Below are 21793 nucleotides of genomic sequence, written 5' to 3' on the forward strand. Positions count from 1 at the left end.
GGAGCGAGGTGGGGGAGGGGCGGAGGCCCTGGGGACCGGGAAGCGACCGTTGCAGCCGGACAGTGGGGAAAGGGATCTCAGGGGAGGAGGCGGGGCTTGGGCGGGAGTCAGGGGGAGGGGGCTAGAGCGGGTTTGCAGGAGTGGAAAAGGGCGGGGTAGGGGCGGGTCTGGGAGAGGGGAGGTGGCGTGCGTCCCCAGTCTCGTGAGCCCAGCCGAGCCTGGAGCCTGGAGGTGCACCTGTGCTCCAGGTCCTCGGGATCTGCCCTGGAGTCCTCACAACTGACCTGTAGGAAGTTGTGTCCGCAACTGGCCGGTCTGGGTCTGCCGGCTCTCCCAAGACCCCTCTCTGGTGCTTCCAGCTGGAAAAACTGACTCAAGTAGGAAGCCCCGGGCTTCAGACAGGTTCCACAAGCCTTTCTGGCTTCGGTGTTCTTATCTGAGCTGCGGATGGAAAAGCTCCGCTCACAGTCGGTTGTTGAGGTTCCGTGAGTTACCTTCTGCAGACAGCAGATTGCCAGGCGGTGCGCCTAAACACGGGAGTACTCACGATCCCCAAGAAAGACCACACGGTCAAGCAACCCCATTCTCTGGTCCCAGACGAGAAGTCAGGCTTCCCCTCCCCTAGTACTCCGTCCCCTGCTTTCTGAGTGTCACAGACAAGAAGGGCTCTGTGCCCCGAGACAAACTCAGGTCTGTGAGAAAACACCCAAAGAACTCACTGTTTGATCCTGCATCTGCCAAGGCTCCAGGACAGGCATTCATTCATCATCACAAACGGGATGTAAACTTTTAGAATGCGGAGTGGGCTGGGCAGCAGCCGGGAGCCGCTTTGAACAGACAGAACAGACCCGGAAGAGGCACACATAAGGCAAACCGAACAGGTGTAGGGAATTACAGCCATGGCTGAACGCACTGAGGTAGCAATGGCTCTGAGCTGAGCAGGTAGACAGGATGGACACTCATCTGGGATTGGGGTGACCACTAAAGGACCCTCCTCTTGGGTGCGAATGTCATTCCTGGGGTGAGTCTTCTTGGGTAAGCCTCAGCACCCTGCTCCATCCAGAACTGGGCACTTGCCCAGCCTCGTCTTTAATGCAGAAGCTTTCCTTTCTTGGGGCAGGTGCTGGTATTGGGGAGAAGGGATTGGGGAGCAGAGTGCACCCACCAGATGAGCAGGGAAGGAGGCTGGGCTGTGGGAGAAGGGAGCTTGGGAGGGACCACAGAGAGAAGTCTTGGAGTCTTTTGCTTGATCGATCCTCCCTCCCTCTTCTTCCCTCCCTCCCTCTCTTCCTTCCTTATGTTTAGGTTATTTTTGAGGTTTTCCTTTATTTTATGTTTATGGATGTTTTGCCTGCATGTGTGTCTGGGCACTACTTAGAGGCCAGAGGAGGGTTAAGATCCCCTAGAACTGGAGTTATAGACAGCGGTCAACTGCCATACAGGTGCTGGGAATTGAACCTCTGGAAGAACAAGCAGTGCTCTTACCCATGGAGCTATCTCTCCAGCCCTTCAATGGCAGTTTTCTCCAGTTGGCCAGGGAGGAGGAGGAGCTGCTGAGGCAGACCTGGGGTTTCCCTCCTGAAGGCTTCCGTACCCCAAAACGCCCTGACTGGACCTGCAGGACACTTTTTTTTTTCATTAAAAAATTAAAAACCAAACCAAACTTTGCACAAGGCACACACGTGAGGGTAGAGGACAGCTTGTGGGAGTCTGTTCTCTCCACTGTATAGATAGGTTCCGAGGTGGGGTGTGTGTGTCAAACTCGGGTCATCAGGCTTGGCAGCAGGCGCGGCAGCCCCCTTACATAGAGTTTTGGCGGGACTGACAGCTGTCACCACTGGTGCAGAACAGGAAGTGGCCAGTGCCACAGCCATGATCCCACTGACAAGGTGGTATCCCGGGACTAAACACATCACTAGGAAATGCGTCCTGCCACCATGCAAGCATCCCTTGACGATCAGAAAGCTGTCTCTCAACCGAATACAACATGACCAGCCCAGCCCTAACCAGACCTGCTGGTAACCAGGCCAAACCAGGCCACCATCCTGCTTCAGGATGCTCTCTGCTTTGGGAAACTGAGTGCAAGCTTTCTGCCATTCCGAAAACATTTATTGAGTCCCACGTGAGACTAGGCAAGGGGCTTAGTGCAGCCAACGACAAAGCCCAGCATGGCATTACACATCCCAGCAGCGCCCTGCTGGTGTCAGGCTGGGCAAGCCTTTTGTGTCTGGCAGCTTCAAGAGCCCCGGGAGCACCCGGCAAAAGACGCAGGAAATTAGCATTACAAAGGAGGGGGAGGCAGGAAGCTCCGGAGATCATGTGGGTTCAGGGGTCTTTGTAGAAGTGTGTGTGTGTGTGTGTGTGTGTGTGTGTGTGTGTGTGTGTGTGTGTGTGTGTGTGTGTGTGTGTAGAATGAACAAGCTTGGTTAACACTGCAGTAGAAAGGTTCAGCTGGTAGTATGATATCTCTCTGGGCACAGGAAGTCCCAGGAGATTTGCTGCTGCATTCACTCACGGAGCAAGCCCCTGGTTTTCCCGCTGGGGCACAAAGCAAGTACCCCAGGCCCTGGGCAGGGTGCAACTGCCTAGAAGCCAGGGGGCTTTGTGTCCTCAGGACATCTCGGCAGGCAGATCAGCTCTGTGCAAGGAGGTGCGGAGGCTCATCAGCTTGGAGATGGCCCAGCGTGCTGATAGGAACATGAGTCGGTGGATTCAGGTTTGCAGACACCATCAGGCACAACTTTTTTGTTTGGTTGTGTTTTGTGAGCTCTCACTTCAAGATTGCTCGTTCTCAAAGCACAAAGCCCTCCAGAGAAGAGATGGTGTTCTGGTTTGGACCGGTTGTTCCCAGTAAGCCTGGCCAGGGCTGTCTGGCCTGGTGTTTGCTATGTGGACCAGGATGCCTTTGCATTCACAGAGATCCTCCTGCCCTGGCTCATTGTGTGACGCCATCATGGGTTTAGACCCAACACAGTGTGACTGGGGCCTAGGGGCACAGGCCAGGGATGATGCCAGGTGACGAAAGAGGCAGACATCAGGATGGATTTCCCAAGCAGGAGCAGGGGAGATGCAGGGACCCAGACATCATGCCTTGGGTTCCTATCCTCCAGAACTGTGAGGATAGATGCGTCCACAGTGTCTCAGAGTCTGACCCGATTCAGCGGTCCTAGGATGGAACACAGCGAAGAGGCAAGCCCTGGCATGATGTAACTCTTCCGCACATGCTCACCCACGATCTCTTCCTGTCTGTGCCACATACAGGAAAGGCCAGTTGAGAGAGAAAAATGCAGTACTTCCAGCAATGGGCTATATGAAAGAGAATGGAAAGCCCAAAAGGGATCCCAGAGTTTGACACACTCCAGAGCCCCCAGAGCAACCCTTACGCAGGCTGTATAAGGGGTTGGAAAAGCCCCAATAGACATGCAGGGGGGACATTTGGTCTTGGTCTCTGCCTTGGCTCCTTGGGATTTCCATCCACTGGCCTCCTCTTTGTGTAGCAGGCTGTCTTTGACCGCCAGTCCCCAAATCACGTCACAGAGACCGATTATTAGTTCTGAATGCGTGGTCTTATCTCACACTTGTCGCACTAGCTCTTATAAATTGATTTAGCCTGGTTCTCTTTGTCTACCTTTTGCCTTGGGGCTTTGGACCTTCTGTATGTCCTCCTTTCCTAATTCCTCCGGGTCTGGCTGGCCGCTCCCTGCTTGGCTGCCAGCTGACGCCTGGCTGCTCCCTGGCCGCTGGATGGCTGGGTACCCGTATTCTCTCTGATACCTATAGCCAAGCGTAGCCCTCCTCTGCCTAGATATTGCCCTAATGCTTTTTATTAGACCATCAGGCAGGCAAGGTGAAACAGCAACACGTCTTTACATTAAGCAAATGCAACACAATCAGAAGCAACACACCGCTACCTAATCAAACACATATTCTATCCCACAACACCACTTTGCACTGCTACTCAACTCGAGGTGACAAAGCCAAGCTTAATGTAGAACATCCCGATGTGAAGAAGCCAAGACCCCAGCGGTCAGTAGAGCTGGGCAGGGCAGAAGCACTGGCTCAGGCACCTGCAAATCCCATGTCCCTCACTCCCTAGCCTGTTAACCAGTGAGTGCACGGCCCAATGTTACTATCAGTCAGACTGCGTGTCAGTTACCCTGAAACAGGTGGCCCAAAGCTAGAGATTCCTGCTCAGGCCCTGTGTCTGCAGAGAAGGTTGAGGATAGCGCCAAGAACGTCTTATTTACAGAAGACTTCTAGCAGGTGGAGAATCCAGAGAAACTTGCTGGGTACATCCCTGTCCTGCCTCCAGGTAGGGAATTGGTACCCCCTAGTCTTACTTTACCAGGTAGGGTATCAAATGCACATCTGGGCTGCAGGCATTGGACTCTGCAAAGCATTTCTGGGTCCTCCCTCTGGTCCATGGATACATGGGGTAATCAAGATGCAATAAAGGGAGAGTCCCACAAGTTCAGGACCATGAACTGCAGGGACAACCACACAATGGCTAGGAGCCAAGAACTCAGTGGGAGCTGACCATCAGCGGATCATACCAAAGCCTGAAGATCAATCACTCTCACTAGAAACTGCTCAAGTAAATAAAGTGGCTTTTGACCCCGTGGCCCCTCCTGGCTCCTAGGGGATCTACTCTGAAGGTTAGGTGAGAACTGAGGCCCAGATGCTCAGCAAGGGAGCCCAATACACCGATGTTCTATGTCTGTGACATCAGCATCCAGGACATCCGGCTGCAGAGGGTGCCAGGGCCAGGAGCAGGCAGACAGCGAAGAGCCTAGAGGAGTAGAGACTCAGGGGCATTCTTGAGGCCCCCCACCTAGCACCCAGAGTCTGCCTGGACTGGGAATAGCACGGAGGAGCTAGATAACTGTTTGATCATGAGACTGGGGTTGCTGGGCCCCGAGTTTCACAGAAAATAAGGGGGATGGGAGATGTCCCAGAGGTGGGGCACAAGATAAGCCTTGGGTTGCACAGGAGGGCAGTGCAGGCCATGACACTGGGGGCTCTACGCTAAATTTCTTGTTCTAGGTCAACTCAACATGTGCCCCCAGGGCTGTCATTGTGGCTTTACACTCGGGTTTTTAGGATGGCCCCCACATGCTCAGGGATAGAAGTGTGGTACCCATCACACCTCTACCTTGTCCCCTTCAGTAAAGCTAAGAGATTGTTTCCCACAAATACCCATCAATGTGACCCCAACAGATCTATGCTTACAGTTTCAACCAGGTTTCTGTTAGCAGAAGTGTGTGCACCTTACACAATACCACACACATTTGTGAGAAAACTGCCCGCAGGAATCAAAGGCACAATCAGCAGCACACAGAATAAACCTCATGAGACGTTTGATCCGGTTTAATTCACAATTTAAGTTCTTAAAGCAGGTTACTGGGCTATCGGTTAAACATTAGTGTTGGAGAATGACATGTTTAGTGTACTTACTATATTTGATAATTTAAAACAAATCCAGTACTTAATGACGATGACAGCTACAGGTAACCATTCATGTTAAATACATCTTAGATTCTCTCTTGTTCATACATTACATTGTGAATGGACATTTTAAGTGGTAATGCAGACACACATGATTTTAAGTCAGACAATATATGTATAGTAAAATTCTGTATCATTTAATAAGGTAAAAATAAAGCTATATAAATTGATAGACTTTTTCTGCAAAATTAGAATCACACTTTCATAATACTTCCAACATACACATCTTCATTAAAGCTTTGTTTAAACACAGTATCAGAACCACTTCTATTCACCTGTCTTTTAGCGTTTAAAACAAAAAGATTGCATTCGCCAAGTGACTTTTCCCCCGTCTTTATAGTAATAAATGGGAAACTTCCAAAAGAAATGTAGAACATAGGGCCTGCTGTTCTATGGCATTGCCAGCACGCTACATCAAGATGAGATAAATGTGGATGGGAATTCAGTACCAGTCAGTGCGGATACACCTTGAACTTGGGGGCTCAGAGACCCAGGCTGTAGCGTTCTCTAGACCACCAGACACCTGGCTGGTGCTCAGTGTCCTAGGTCACCAAGATAACACACGCAAGACATTTGGCAGCTGCTCCTAGAAAATGTGCTCAGTAAAGACAAAGTCACCCTGTCACAGTCCCTGCTCCAGCCTGGGCCATGCCATCACCCCTTTGCTACCTGGACCTTCGGAGCCTCCTCCCATCCAGGAGCTCCCTGGGTGGGGCCTTTGGTCTGCTTGTACTCAGGAATGGATCGCTGGGATTTAGGGGCATGTTTTCCTAGCTAGGATGTGGCAAGGAGCAGGTACCTACACTCAGAGCGGTGTGCAGCTCCCATTAGCCTGGATCCTGCTTGCTGGACTGAGGGAGCAAGAGGAGGTCCTGACTGGGAGGTGCACTTCCATGGGAGAGCTCAGCCCAGCAATGCAATGTCACCCACAGCCCATGTGTGAGCATAGCCCAAGCACCCTTCCAAGGTGTGTGTGTGTGTGTGTGTGTAAGTAGCCTGATTCCAGAAGGCAAAACCTCTGCACAGAGCTATTAGAATGGAGGCTGGAAGGAAAATGCACAGGTATGTGTGTGTATGCGTGTGTGCACATATGTGTACATGCTTATACAATCTTGTAAATGTCCATGGGTGTGTGTGGAACAGAAAGAGAACACATATGATGCCAGGACTCCCCGTACATATGTGAGATGGACGTCTTGCAGGGGACAGAACCATGAATTCTGGCCAATGAAGTATGTCACAGATGTTGACATGTGCAATGCAATTAAGAAAATGTTTACTCTGAGTGGAAGTTAATCGCTTTAAGGAAAATAAAAAGCAGCAGCCGTGAGGTGAGGTGGTGGATGATCTTCAGCACTCACACCTGGTCTCTTGTTTTTACCCATGCCTTTGTCCATCTATCTCAAAGTCTTAGGCACCTTCGTCTGGTAACTTCCTAAGCACAATTTTAGAAGACACTGGAGTGTGCATAAAGTCTGGGATGGTCCTATGTAAACTTAGGCTATTGGGTAAGGTGCAAGAGAGTGTCCTCACACCGAGCTGCAGAACACAGAGCCTGCAGGGAATATTCTGTTTAAGGCTGAAGGATTGGAAAAAAAAATCAAAACAGAAAACACGAAAATGCAAAGGACTGTGACAAAACAAGAGAAAGTGGTTATGCCCTCAGAACGCCCTTCACCCGGTCAGTCTCCAGAAACACGAAGAAACGCAGAGGCACAGAGCAGAATCACAAAGCTCGGGTACAGAAGCATCCAGCCGGAACGCTCGCCAGCATTTAAAGTGACCAAAAATGCTTACATTAAAAAGTGAAAGCTTGAACAGCGTACTTAAAAACCAGAACGTACATCAACAAATGAGTAAGAGACATAGAAACAGCTATGAAAATACTTCAGTGCAAAGGCAGTTTTAAGATCCCTAAAAAAATACATTACAAATAATTTGTTAACTAAACATACAGAGAACCTGCCCTCCCTGTAGGTTTGTACCCGTTTGGGGTTCTTAAAAAGGGCTGTAAAAATGCACACACCACTGTTTAAGGGCTAGTGTGGACTGGGCTCCATCCCTGGGCTGACACATGGCGACGCAGGTGGGTGAGCGGGCATGAGGGTGTGGAGCCAGGGACAGCCCTTAGCGGGGCTGTACATTCTTCTGTCTGTTCACAGCTCAAGGCCATCCCCCCATCTTTGGTGTGGTGCTCATGTTCTCCCGACCTCCCCCAGCTGCCAGGTCCAATAATTGCTCCTCCTGTCAATTGGTCCCCCAGTTCGAGCACACTGTTTATAGGGAAACCTTGGATAATAATGGTACAAAATTTGTGCTTCCCAGGTTATAGGCTCTCAAGTGTCTGCGACCCTCACTATGGCCCAGGCCCACCGCATGGTTCCACGGGGATGGGGATGGCTTTCCCCCAAGCTCTGGCTGGCACTTTCTGAAACATCTTCGCTATGTTAGGTCCATTACAGCTCTGCTGGATGATCCACCAGAAACAGAAACGCCAGCACAGAAAGCAGCAGGGATTCACAGTACAGCGGCCTCTGGCGGCCTGTCCACTCCAAGGGAAGCCCTGGGTGGAATCTGTGTGGCACGGGGGGGGGGGGCCGGGGGGGAGAGAGAAGGCAGGCAGAGCAGCAGACTGGAACGGGTGAGCCCACATCAGCTTTGGGTATGGGACTCACCTCCGGGTGAGATAAGTACCTGCCTGGGTGCCCCAAGCCCCCACCTTTCCCAGTACCCCCGAAACAAATAGTTTCCAATAAGCTAAACTGACATCACTACACTCCTGAGGGCCTGGTTAACAGTGCGATCTATCCATATACATGAATGGCATCTTCCACAGGCAGCCGGGGGCAAGAAGGGGACACTGACACCTTCGAAAGCTCCACCGCGCAGGGTCAGTGTCTCCTCAGCAGACAGACTCAGATATGAACTAGGGAAATGGCTTGTGAGGGGGCGGTGAATGTGAGCACAGCAAGGCTCGGGTCCAGGAGACGCATGCCTCTTAGTGACTGATACGGCCACTTCCCTAACAGGAAGTGTGGGTGGTTTACACAGGAAACACTTGGTCAGGAACCTCAGGGAACAACATGAGCCAGGCGCGTGTGTGTGATGTACACAGCTGCAGACAAAGGGACAGGGTCTTCTCCTCGGGTGACAGCGGCAACAGCAAAAGGGTGGACACTCAGGCCTGGCAAGGCCAGCTTCACAGCTGCAGTGCTTAAGTGAAGCCAGGCAAAATGTCCTTTTCCATAGCCCAACTGTCTGTGTGGCCACCAGGTCTAGGGCAACGGTGCTTGTCACACGCACGGTCCAGATGCAGTGTGATGTGCCTGAGTGGGCGACCCATGGTTCCACGCCACCTCCTTGAGGATGGGGCGGAGCAGGTGCAGGCACACACAGGCACCCAGGAACAGCTCTCAGGGGCTGGGACAGAATGCTGTCTGTTCATCAAGTGGGTGTTCCCAGGCTGGACCTACAGCACCCATACCTCGTGTGGTGGGAAAGGCCTGGGTGTGTGTGTGGGAGCACGGCGCACTCTTTGTTCTCCCACCCTGAGCACACGGCTCTTCTAGAGCCGGAGCTGTACCGGGCAGCTGAGGGTCTGGTGCTCGGAGCACGCCAGCTCTGCAAAGAGGCCAGAGGGGTGAATTCTGAGACGCCGCTCCGAAGTTGTATGTTCTGCCAAAAGAACAGAAAGTCATCATCAGTCAGAGTCCCTCTGAGGACCCCCTAACAGCTGATGCTTTACCTATAGCTTTACCAGTCTACTCTGGACCCCTAGGTCACCCTAAGCGGAGGTGAGAGGGCCCATCCCATGTGAACTATGCCCGGAGGCAATTTGCCGGCAGCTCTGGGAACAAACACCCTCTGTTGAATGCCAAAAGAGGGGTCACCCCATATTCCAGGAACAACATAGCAGGGCAGGGGAACAAAGGGCTGAACCACTGAGCTTTCGTGTCACCACTGGAATGTGTGGTAGTCAAAGTCCCTAGACATCCTTGAACTCAGGTCTAGCCATCACCCCAGGGAGGAGAGGACTCACCTGTGCAGGTTAGTATGTCCTAGCCCACAGGGACGGGGGTCAGTGTCACGCTGACAACACCAAGCTACCACGCCTTTGGCCTAGTTACCAGACAGCAGTGGCTGGTGCTGCCTCTTGTGAAAGGCCACAGCAGGTACAAACAGCAGCAGGTAGCCAGGGGGGAAGGGCAAGAAGCTGCATGGCGTACATCTCTCTCTCTCTGGGTGACAATCCCTGGGCTACACTACTTTCAGGTGAGCAATATGACCCCTGCTGTGTGCTCTGCTAACAGCTTCAGCTGGACACTGGCTGGCCTTGTGTCCAGTGTAGTAGCTGTGTGAGACCTTACTTCCGGTTTCAAGATAGGATCATCCCAAGTAGCTTTTAAGTGAAGTTGTGTCTAACACAAGAACAGGAACCAGCTGATTGTCAGGCAACACTGGGCATACATTGGTCACATGTCATTTGTATGTATATATACACATGTGAATAACATTTCCCCTATGTGTTTAGGTGTGCCACTTACCTCGTGTGTGTGTGTGTGTGTGTGTGTGTGTGTGTATATAAAAATGGTATAGTTTGTTTTTAGAACAAGTCATTCTTATTAAAAAAGGGAGGGCAACACACCAAAACTTTGAAGGAAAAGCAGACAGTCTGAGTCACAGCACACCGGCCTAGTGCCCAGTAGGCAGCCATACTGTTACCTAGCGTTGGGCTAGACACGTCTGGGCTGCGGTAAGAACTCCTTCAGCAGGGGCCTGTCGCTGCTCGAAGTGGCATCAGCCAATGCTTTGAGTCGGGCGCTCTTCTGCAAGGGTGAGGAAAGACACTGAGCTGCTGCTGCCTGCATGGAGGGCAGTGTAGGAGGCCAGTACCTGCGCCCTGGCCACTGCAGACCAGGGCACCATCTACACTGGCCCACGCCATCCCCACACTCTCGATCATGACAGACCAGGAGCTCTGATCGCAGGCCTGCACTATCAGTCATAGCACCATCAAGGCGGCCAGAGCTGGCTCCACAGGCTGCCTGTCCACAAAGCTTCCTCTAGGGGGACAGCTGGCTCTGAAGAACAGGTTCATTGGAAGAAGTTTGCACCCGGAGAAGAAGTGGAAGGTCAAAGGGCAGGCTGCAGCACCATGGGAGCGGGCCACCAGCTGGTAGCTCCTAACAAGTTCCTGCTCCCAACACAGAGGTTGCATCCAGAATGGTAAAGCTCTGCGCCCTGCCACGGGCACCTGTGACCTGTGTGCTGCCGACTCTACGGAGCCACCGGCACGGGAGCAGTGGTTTCCGTGCAACCTGCCCGGCAGACAGACAGGGTATCACAGGTCATGTCCTGAAGGCTGCTGGCTCCTGGCCTGGCGTGGCGCAGCTTTTAATCACTTTCCGGTCCTCATTCACCAGTTTCTCAGTGCCCAGGAGGGAGGGAGCTTTCAGAGTTGAAGGAATACAAGGCTGGACGGCAGAAGGGCAGGTAGAACTGGCAAGTGTCCAGGAGGAGAAGTAGCCAGAGGATGGCGCTGTTGCCCACACAGGCACAGGCAGGCAGGCTGCTGCAAGTGTGTGGACGCAGAGACTGGTGCGAAGACATGCACGATGTTATATATACACGCTTGATATATAACATGACCAGTGTCCGTCACGCTTGCCTTGTACTAGGAACAGGTTGGAAGTGAACCCCAGATGTCTGAAGTCAAATCAGCTCCACTGAGGCCTGTGGAATTATTCTTCCAAAGCTTTGCAGACCCACACTGCTGGGCATCAGCTGTCTGTCTGTTGTGTGTGAAGTGCTGGGGCAGGGCCTGTGTGCATGTGTGGCCCTTCTATGATGCCTGGGGGCCACGGGAGACAGGACCACAGTGCCACCTCCCCAGCAGCTGAAGTCCACAAAACTTCCTCAACAGGGAACAGTGTCTGCAGCCTGAGTTGGCATGTGTAACATTGTACAAAGTCCTTGACATTTTAGTCTTCCAAAAACTCCCTCCAAAATGTTGTCAAGAGTGTAGACAGCAGTTGCAATGATGTAACTTAAGGGTCGTATGACACTAAGAAACATTTTGGTTGCCATTTTTTGGAAATGTATCATTGTGCTAAACGTGTTTAAGAAGTATAGATGGCCACTGTTTTTTCTGCTTTCGGTGTCTCTCAGGCATAAGCCCTGGCGAGGCAGGAACCCCACACAACTAATCCTCCGAGGCTCACTAAAGAAGCACCTGCAGCTGGTGTATTTGGGTACAGGACAATTCAGCCAGAATGCCACAGCACTATGTGATGCTGCTGTCTCCTCTGACTTCTGGGCTGTGAGGAGCAGGTACTGGCCACAGCAGCCACCTAGGGAAAGGGCCCTGGGGAGAGGCTCTGTGCTGCCACAGTGGCCATCAACAGCAGCGTATCACAGGGGTTTTCTATAAACAGGTTTTTATTTTGAAAAGTAGAAGAGGGATCTGGTAAGTAGAGGCCAGGGACAGTGTGACTCCAACTCCTGATGTGCTTGGGGTCTTGAGCAGACACTCTCTCCTGGCCTTCCTCAGTTTCCGGACTAAAGAGTGGCACCCCAGGGGGGCAGGGTATGCTGGAAGAAGTCTATATCTCTACCACTGTGCTTGTGGAGAACAGGGTCATGCTGAGGTCACCTTGCTCAGGCTGGACTGACTGTGTCTGTGACCTGCCTAATTGTCAGGTGCTTAGGGGTTGAGCCACCGGTGTCAAGCAATGGTGAAAGCTTGGGACCCCCTGATGGACACGGAGAGCTGCTGTGAGCCTCTGTTGGAGGAAGACAAAGGCCATCGTTAGTGTGCCCCTCAAGGGTGGTGCACAGTCACCATGCTACCTGATGAGGTAATGGTGGTGAATGACAATACCAGGGAGTGTACTGGGTGGCCTCAACACTAAGTTCTTCCCATCTGGTCCTGTGGCCATCACCCCAACATGCAAGAAGGCAGAGATGGTCACCTGTTGGTCAGAAACTCAGACTACTGGCGGTCTGGGAAAGCATAAAGACGGTGGGCTGCTCAACAGAAAGGCACTTGTTCCTGGCCTGCAGGCCGCAGTCCGGAGCCCAGGCGCGTGGAGTGTTTGAACAAGTAGTGGTTATTTAGGCAAAGCAGTGGAGAGTAAGGGAGGCAGGAGAGAAAGACAAGAGGTAAGTTGGTTATAGGCAAACATCTTAGCACACAGTAACACCACTGCCCTAGCTGCTGGGTGCTGCCAGGCCAGGATCCACTGGTCCACTCCTCTCTACCCAGGCCCACACCTGCCTCCTCCTAGCCCTATGCCTCCTGTGCTGCAACTGGGGACAGTTTGTAGTAAAGATGCTTCTTTGGGCTTCAAATCCCACAACAGCACTGGAGACTTCTCACTGATGGAGGGGACAGGGAAGTTCTTCAGCCCTTTCTCACCCACCTTCTAAGGCCATTCCACAAGATTCATGCAAAGCAGTATCCCACAGTAGAAGTCACAACCGTACCACAGCAAATCTCAGGCGTCCTGTGGGGAGAGCCCTTGCCACCCTGCAGGATGAGCTCTTTGCTCAGAAGTGTCCAGTCAGCATCTGGGCAGTCTGTCCACATGTGGGCATCAGGAAGAATGTGCTTTTGTGACTATATCTGCACTCACGCGGCAGCTGACTACTGTCTAACTCCTGTTCCAAGGGGTACAATGCCCTCATACAGACATTCATGCAGGCTAAACACCAAAAATGAATAAATCTTTAAAAAAAGACTTCTGTGGGTAAAGTTGAAAGTCTGCATCTTAGAGAACCCCCGGCAACCCCAGTGCCAGGGACCTGCAGCGGATTCAGTCTGCTGACCGGTTTGGGAGGTGGAAAACAGTCACTCTCTGCCCAGCCTACACTTCCTCTTGGAAAGGTGATTTTGCACCAAAATCAAATTCAACCCCCTTAAAGGCAACATAACAATCCTCCTTCAAAGTTAGGGAATGAACCCAGAGCTTTGGAATATGCTAAGTAGGTGCCATATCACGGGGCACCAGCCCTTAATTCAATGATCAAAATAACAATTATTACATTTTTTGTGGATTTACAGAAAATATTTTTTATTAGTCTTTGTTCTCATTTCTTTTTCTTTTCAGTTGGCTGCTTAGGTCTAAATATCCGATTAAACATCGCTCATCTTGAGATTTACCTAATATAACACAGCATGTGTCATTGTAGAATTAACTGGCAACGTGTGGGCTGGCCAGCTTTATGACGTCTGAACCTTTTCTGCTCTCTCTCAGTAACTTCCCGATCATTACACAGGGAGAGGAAAGTGACTGGCCAGGCTAGGCAGCCTCCATACCTGAGTCCTCTCCGTCGCGGTGGGCCACAGCTGCCTGCACAAGACCTTCTTGAGGACATCAGGGAGGAGGCTGACAGTGACAAGCACTGTGATGCCCAGCCAGGCAGGCCCGCTGGACAGCATGTGTATGAACACATAGTACATCCGCTGATAGCTGAGGAAGGGCCTGGGTGAGGACAGAAGACACTGGTGAGCGCTGCCTGGCCAGGAGGGGTGGAACAGCCTCATGCTGTTTCCCGAGCCTCCCCCAAAGGAGCCACTGTCGGCTTCTCCGTTCCTAACCAGCCCCTCCCGTGTGCTGTGGATCTGCCTCCTGGAGTCTTACAATGGAGAAAGGGAGAAGGAACTGTAGACTGCCATCCCAAAGGGAAAGGGGGTCCCGGAGCCTCAGCATCAGGGTGCTCTTCACACCAGCAGCAGGGTTCACATGGCGGTGCTGGAGCGGCCACCAAATGCTTTGAACACATGCTCCCCCCCCCCCCAAGGAGACAGCGAGGAACACGGAGGGTTCCTGGTATGCTGACAATGGCTTCTTTGGCTCCATGACCCCTGTTTCCACCCAAGACCTGGGAATTACCATCTACCTCCTGGTATCATGAACAGCCCAGGGATAGAGTGAAGCCCCACTTCCAAGGATACACAAACTGCATGCAGACACAAAATGATGGTCAGGATGCTGTGTGGGGAGGGTGAGGATGAACAGAGATATGTGCTGGAGCTTCTGGGAAGCTCCCTGTTGCTTACACCAACAACTCAGAAGAGAGGGTGCAGCAGTCACAGGAGCACAGGCCCCCACTGATGCCTGCTAGGACCTCAGTTCTGGCTTTCTGACTTAGAGTAAGGTGGCTGGAGGCCACCCAAAGCTATTCCTGCCCCTGCAGGGCTCCGGGAGACCTCACAAAGGTCCTCTGGTTGGGTGTCAGGGAGGGAGGAGGCTAGGATGGTCTTTCCTAAGGCTGTTCCTACCCAGGGACACACGCAGAGTGAGGAAACTTGACTGCTCCTCCCACTACTCTCTAGCCCCTGCTCAGGTCACAGGGCTTGCCTTCCCCAGGGCCGTTAGCCACGTTGCTCCTCAACCAAAGGGGACACTGTGTCCTTCTGTCAGGATTTCATGTGAGGGACTTGAGAATATCACAGAAAAATGTGCCACACTACCCTGCCCCATACGGCATCTGTGCCCCCAAGGAACACAAGTGGAAAAGTAAATCTCAGGTCCCTATGAATGACACTTGAGTATGGGTGCATGTGACAGCATTAAAGGTGAGCTGGTGCCCACCCCCACCCCATCACGATACAGCCCGTGAGCTGGTGCCCACCCCCACCCCATCACGATACAGCCCGTGAGCTGGTGCCCACCCCCACCCCATCACGATACAGCCCGTGAGCTGGTGCCCACCCCACCCCATCACGATACAGCCCGTGAGCTGGTACCCACCCCACCCCATCACGATACAGCCCGTGAGTTGGTGCCCACCCCACCCCATCACGATACAGCCTGTGAGCTCCACTAGGTGCTGAGCAGACTATGCTGTTGCCATGTTCTGTGTCTTCCAGACACTATGAACCACCTGTCTGCTGGAGCTCCCAAAATGCACCACGACACCAGGGACACAGAGGTGCCGACAGGAACTTGCACCACAGGGCAGGAGGCCGTAGGCTATGCGGAATGTGCATCTTGGACCCTCCGAGACAGGGGTGTGGAGTAGCTGGGGCCACATGGGGTTTAAGGATTCTTACCAGATAATTCCTCCCCAGAGCAGGGAGAAAACGATGTAGAAGAGCAGTGACCCCCAGATGACAAAGTGGTTTATCCAAGTCCAGTAGTGTGTGTCCAGCGCAAGCTGCAAGAGACAGAGGTGTTAATAGTGGCATTGTCCAGGCATGTAGAGAGGAAGGCAAGAAAATCATGAAAAACAGGGCAAAACTCTAGAGTGCCTGCTAAAGCTTACAAGAAAAAACACAACAACCCAAACCCATGCTTCCACAGGAGGCAACGGCTGGTATGGTCAGGGTCTCTGGTTCCTGTGTTGTGTGCACATGTATGTGTGTGTACACACAGACGTGTGTGCAAGCATGAAGCATCCTCCATGCTAACACCCTGCTGCTTGAGAAGATGATTTGAGAAGTCTGTTTCATAGTTTTAAAGACCCAGTGCGATGGTTTCTGGGACTGCAATAATGAAGTTCTTCACAGAATCTGACTGGACTTTAAAAGGCTGATTTTGGGGCCTGGAGAGATTGATTCCCAGCACCCCCATGTCAGTTCACAACCACCTGTAACTTTAGGGAATTCAAGGGCACTAGGCACCCATGTGGTATACCTACACATCTATACACATAAAACAAAAATAAATTAGGTTTTTGAAAAATTTTTCCAAAGGGCATATAACTAAACAGAGCTGTTTTCATTATACTAAGAATTTCAATTCGCATGCTTTTGTAAGCATTCAGCTCTTCATTTCCTTTGAGCAATTCTGGACACGCATGTCCCAAGGGGTGTATACTTGCTGGGACCTGGATAGGAACTGAAGAAGATGGCTCGGGACACCTAGCATGGGGGCATCAGCATCAGTATGGATCTAGGATTCCAAGCCCTCAGGAAGAGCTGCGGGCAGGCTGGCCATGGCCGGAGCGGGACCACATGGCTGACTCACCTTCAGTGTGACAGTGAACACCATCACAGTGAACACCAGTGTCCCAAAGGTCCAGTTCCCAAACATCTGTGGAGACAAGAGTCGGCGTGAGTGCCTGCTGCCCTTCACCTCTCCTCCCTCATCCCGGACACGGAATCTAGAGAGCATAACCCATGGCCTCTGCAACTCTCAGCCCAAGGACACAGGGACTACAGTTTCCTGAGCTAGAACACGGAATCTAGAGAGCATAACCCATGGCCTCTGCAACTCTCAGCCCAAGGATACAGGGACTACAGTTTCCTGAGCTAGAACAGGCACGAGTTCACATGGCCCTAGGCCAGGACAGTGGCCAAGCCTAGCTCAGGAATGACTCACATTAGTGTTCTGCTGGCCCCTGACTGTGAAGAGGCCCAAGGATTCAGATTCAGCAGGGAGAGACCTCATTGGCTGGAGCCAATAAGCATGGTGCTTTCTCTAGGGGGGCTGTCCACCTTATTGCCTAGGTCTGTTCCGCTTGTCTCAAGAGCAAACTCAGGGAGCCTGCTTCTGACACCCACAGTTGAAGGGCACAGTCACTAGAACACTGCAGGAGACAGCCAGAGGAGACACCGGAACACAGAGGTGACAGCACCAGGGAGGGCTTATCTGTGAGGACCTCGACAAGGAGCAGGTGGCACACACTGGACAAAGGCTACTCCTCCAACAGCCAGACCCCTTGGCACAGCCATGGCTGCTAACAGCTAGCCAATGGGGAGGAAGACCAGGCAGATGTGGGCTGCCCTCCTTCTAGTTGGAATGCGGGCAGGACGGTGGGAGGTACAGACATGAGTCACGCTCTAAGCACCAACACACTTCTCAACTACAGATAGACACAGTGGGGTCAGTGGCTGCGAGGCCTTTCTCTCAGGAGAGATGGTCTGCACAAGCCTTCTGCAAGAACAGCTCCCCACACACCACATGAGGTGGACACTGTGGGGGGTCTGTGAACTGGGCCTCTCAGACAATGTTCCCAGAACTTTCTTAAAGTTTTACTTCACAAACAATGAAAAGGTTAGGAAGCCAGTCCTTTCGCCTATGCTTACTTTCAACTTATGAAACAACCGCTCTTGCCAGGCGGTGGTGGCGCACGCCTTTAATCCCAGCACTCTGTGAGTTCGAGGCCGGGCTGGACCGACAGCCTCCGAAACAATACAGAGAAACCCTGTCTCGTAAAAACCAAAAAAAAAAAACCAAAAAACAAAAACAAAGAAACAACCGCTCTTTGAGGCTAGACTTCTGTGAATTCACGGCCTGCAGGATGCTGGGAGTCTAGAACTTGTGGAAACCCTGACTGTTTACGGATGCTACCATGCCCTGCTCTTCATACTCTAGAGAAATGCCCTCCTCCTCAGGCTCGGGAAAGGTACCAAAAGAAGCCCTCAGACCTGCATGTGGGGGGCTTCTAGCCATGGGCCGCTTGGTCACGCCAGAGTGGGTACTGCTGCACCGAGCAGGGAGAAACCAGAGACGCTGCAAGGCATTTGGGACAGGTCCCCGCGGTGCTGGCTTCCAACATCAATGCCCAGAGTTTGTGACTGATGGAAGAGTGTCACAGCACACTTTAGCTCTGGGGCAGGCATGTTGTTACAACTCAAGGGCAGTAGACTAGCAGGATGTTGGGTAGTGAGCAGTTACTGGTGCACCAGAAAGCAATGGGTGTGGGTGAAATGGCGACCTGCAGTGAGGGGAGGGGAGCTTTGACCCTGCAGAGGCTGTGCTTGGCGGAAGGGGCCTCACCGCCTCCACCCCAGCTCCTTTGTGCCATCAGCTGTCACAGAATGAGCTAAAAAATACAGATGACAGCATGACATGGCGTGGGTAAGCAATGGGACACGCGGATCCCAGCAGCACCACACACCAGGCCAAAGGAAGCTCTTCCCACACCTGATGCAGGGAGGAAAGGACGCCTCCCCACTGCCAGGTCTCCTCGGGTTTGGTGGGTTACGGCAGACCTGGGTCCTAGGGACACACAAAGATCACCACCACTTGAACCTAAAGTGAGAAACTGGAAACTGGATAGGAGCCTAAGAATGTGGTCACCTACATCCTTGTGCCCACAGCTCTTGGCCAGCTCACTGGGATGGATAGATGGCCACAGAGCCGTTTCTGTGTAAACTTAAGTTCCTCATTTGCCTCCAGTATCTTATAGACTCTCTAAGGATCTATCGGGAGGGGACACCAGGCCCTTGGCCGCACGCTCCAGTGAGGCCCCTGCTTCTGCCCCCCTCGGGACCTGAAAGCACACCTCCACGGAGTCTAACTGATTCACAGCTCCAGAGGAAACCAACACCCATGGATGACTGGCTCAGTCCTTAACAATATACCCCCACTGATGGCTCACATCTCAACGAGACCCCTAAGCGGAGGAGACCGCCTGACACACTTCAACAGCAAACCTCCTCCTCCTGTGGTCTGACTGACAGTTTCCGGCCAGTGCACCTGTCTGCCTAGTGCAAGCTCGGTTCTGTCTCCTTGAGTCTTCCTTCTCCCCGACGACGGGAAACACTCTCCTGAGGTGCTTTCTGGTCACCACAGATTTTAAACCCGAGCCAATTTAATTTTTATTTGCAGTAATATTCCATAAGACATAGCTTTTGCTTAATGTCATGGTCGTGACACCTCTGCACCCCTTTGGGCCAACTCCACACCCCATCTGTCAGCTGTATGCTGGGCTCACTCAACACGGACAGCTATATCAGCTGACCTCTAGGTGTGCCCTGACTACTAGAACATTCCAACTTGCAGACCAGGCTGGAACACCCCAGAGTTAGTGAGTGTGTGGTGTTTATTGCCTCCCTAGCATCAAGAAAATGAAATATTTATGGCTTTTGATGTCAGTGCAAAAATGATCCATAAGCAAATCTTAAGAAACTCATAACTGCTGTTCTCACACTGCGTGTGACCTATGAATGTTCCCACAGAACGATGAAGACCTTTCCAGAAAGATCTTTAACGGCAACAGAATGAACTTCTAAACTGAAGGATCTAGACTATGAGTCCTGGATCCATGAGGAACATCAAGCATTATGATCACTAAACTGTAAACCCAGAGCGGGGAGGGTTATTGTCTAGTTGACCCTGCCCCCGAGCCCTGCAAATCGAATAATCTCACATCAAAAAACAGCAGTTTAACTCAGGGTATCTAGAGGCCTGGGGGCAGGGTGGAGAGCATGACTGGAAACCAGATGGCTTCCTGGGCCTCCCCGGCCTGTGCAGTGGCCTTGGTCATCCTAATTCTGCCATTCCCACGCCACAGATGGGTGTCAGAGGCTACCTTGAAATACTCGCCGGGCATGTCTGGTCTCCTATCTCATCCTGATCAGAACACATTCCCCCATCACGCCTGACTCTGAATGTATATCTTGTGAATTAGTGTCTCCTGTCCTGATGAGCACTGGTCCACCCTGCCAGCCTCCGTTGGGAATTCTCTTGTGTTAAGACACGCATGGTACACACCGAGCCTCTGCTGAGAAGCCTGTGTGTGCAGTGGAGGTGGCCACCGAAGCCTTCTCAGTGCCAGAGCCCGGTAGGAGACTCAGGTGAGTCCATCTCCGCCTTGCTCTCTAGTTCTAATGAACACTCTCAACAGTGGTTAACGGCAGAGCTGTGGATGACAGGTGTGGACATTTGCAGGACCACCAAGAAGCATCTTTCCAGGAGCCCACACAAGACCTCATGGAACAAAAGGACTGTCTGAGGGGTGCAAGCAAAGGAACACTAGGAATCCTGAGTTCCCATGATGGCAGCAGAGACGCCACCATACACACCAGCCAGCAAGGCCTGGCAGGAGACAGAGTCTCTGGGAAGTGAGCTCACTGCCACAGTCTTTCTAAAACAGACAGCCACCCTAGCACTCCACCTCCTGGGCAGCCCCAGAGAACGTCCGTCACTGTACTCTGAAACACCGAGACAGCTTGGGCCGAGGTGGACGCCACATGCTGGCACGGTCAGGATCTGGGTTCTGCTCTGCCTCTCCCCATCACCTGGCCTTACACTGGCTTCCCAGTCTGTATAAGCTCCTTCCTCAACCTCCCACGCCAGCGACCACCAGATGAATGGTCCCTGAGTGGGAGGGAAGATGAGCTTTGAGAGCGAACAGAAAGCGGGGTGCTGAGAGAGACCTGAGTGTTTAGGATGCACACTAGAAGGTGAGATGCTCAGAAAGGTTAACCTATGGGACACAGTGTCCAAGTCACCTAAGATTCAGACGCCCACTCTGTCACTATGTTTATGGGCTGGCGGCTTACAGGCATTGTTTAAAATACAACAGAAAGCTACTGAAAAGCTTAAAATCCTTAAGACAGTGAGATAAACTTTAGCAAATCTTCAGGGTCAAATTTAGTAAAAGCTGGTTTATGTTCTAACATGAGACAACCTTTACTTAGGAGGCAACAGAAACAAATACATGGGTAAACAAACCGCTGACACAGGCCAGACGCCTGGCATTTCAACCTAACAGTTCGAGGGAATGACACGGGGGAGACAACAGGGGGAGAGAGAGGGGAGTTGGATAAACGAGAAATGGAAAGCATTTCTGTCTTCAAGCTCCCTCAAGGGAGGAGTTTTCTCTGATGTCAATTGCAGTGTTTGTTTGAACAGCCATCTCAAAACCCATGATCTCAACTGGGCTGAACACTAAGCTCGGCACCCATGTCTAGACCTAAGGTCCACTCGATGCCTCCTGTTCTCCCCAGGTGTGCTCCAAAGCAGGTCCCCACCAAGCCTCCTGTCCTAAATTTACAGTAACATGCAGACCTATGGGGTCAGTTTAGCCCCCTCCACCAAAGCCTTGGCAGACCCCCAGGGAGAAGACACCTGCAGGGTCAGGTGGCTCCGGAGCCAGTAGAGGCAGGGATGGCTAATAGCTTGTCTACCGACAAAGCACACAGAAGAAGTCACATTCGAAAATATTTTCACGAAATATTTTATTTGTAATGCACTCCAAAAACACAGAGAGGACAAACCCACGGTGTCTTACCATGCTTGTGTTGGTGGTCATTATCTGAGGTGGGAAGGGAAGCCAGTGGCAAAAAGAAAAAAGCGAGATACGAATAAAACAAACCCCAGAAAGTAGGCAAACGACAAGCTGCTGTCCACTAGAGCACTACAGAGCTACTTGCTGAGAGGGGCCATGCTCACACACTGTGGAGCGACACTCACACAGCGTAACTCCCATCGGAGTACAGGGCTGCCTGGAACCACGGAGCCACGGGGATTAGCTCACGGTGGGATACACCTGCCAGGAAAACCAGTAGACCGACCATCCCCTAGGCTGGTCACACGGCCCTTCCTCTAAG

The 21793-nt window shown here is 52.1% G+C and overlaps 1 protein-coding gene across 3 annotated transcripts in view; it reads right to left on the reverse strand.

Annotated features, from left to right (window-relative positions):
* Positions 1-5352: 5352 nt before the first annotated feature.
* The window catches only part of Atp11a (ATPase phospholipid transporting 11A), a 106191-nt gene continuing 89750 nt past the window's right edge, over positions 5353-21793 (reverse strand). The window contains exons 26-30 of one of the 3 annotated variants that reach the window (XM_013115794.3): positions 16479-16544; positions 15563-15666; positions 13823-13988; positions 10228-10331; positions 9043-9180 (exon numbers count right to left, since the gene is read on the reverse strand). In XM_013115794.3, coding sequence (XP_012971248.1) covers positions 10239-10331; positions 13823-13988; positions 15563-15666; positions 16479-16544 — 429 coding nt within the window. In that variant the 3' untranslated portion in view covers positions 9043-9180; positions 10228-10238. Of the gene's footprint in view, positions 9181-10227; positions 10332-12476; positions 12562-13822; positions 13989-15562; positions 15667-16478; positions 16545-21793 lie in introns of all 3 variants that reach the window. The other 2 variants (XM_013115795.3, XM_005073320.4) reach the window with 2 other exon arrangements.

The sequence above is a fragment of the Mesocricetus auratus genome, unplaced genomic scaffold (assembly GCF_017639785.1).
Source record: "Mesocricetus auratus isolate SY011 unplaced genomic scaffold, BCM_Maur_2.0 Super-Scaffold_100031, whole genome shotgun sequence".
NCBI lineage: Eukaryota > Metazoa > Chordata > Mammalia > Rodentia > Cricetidae > Mesocricetus > Mesocricetus auratus.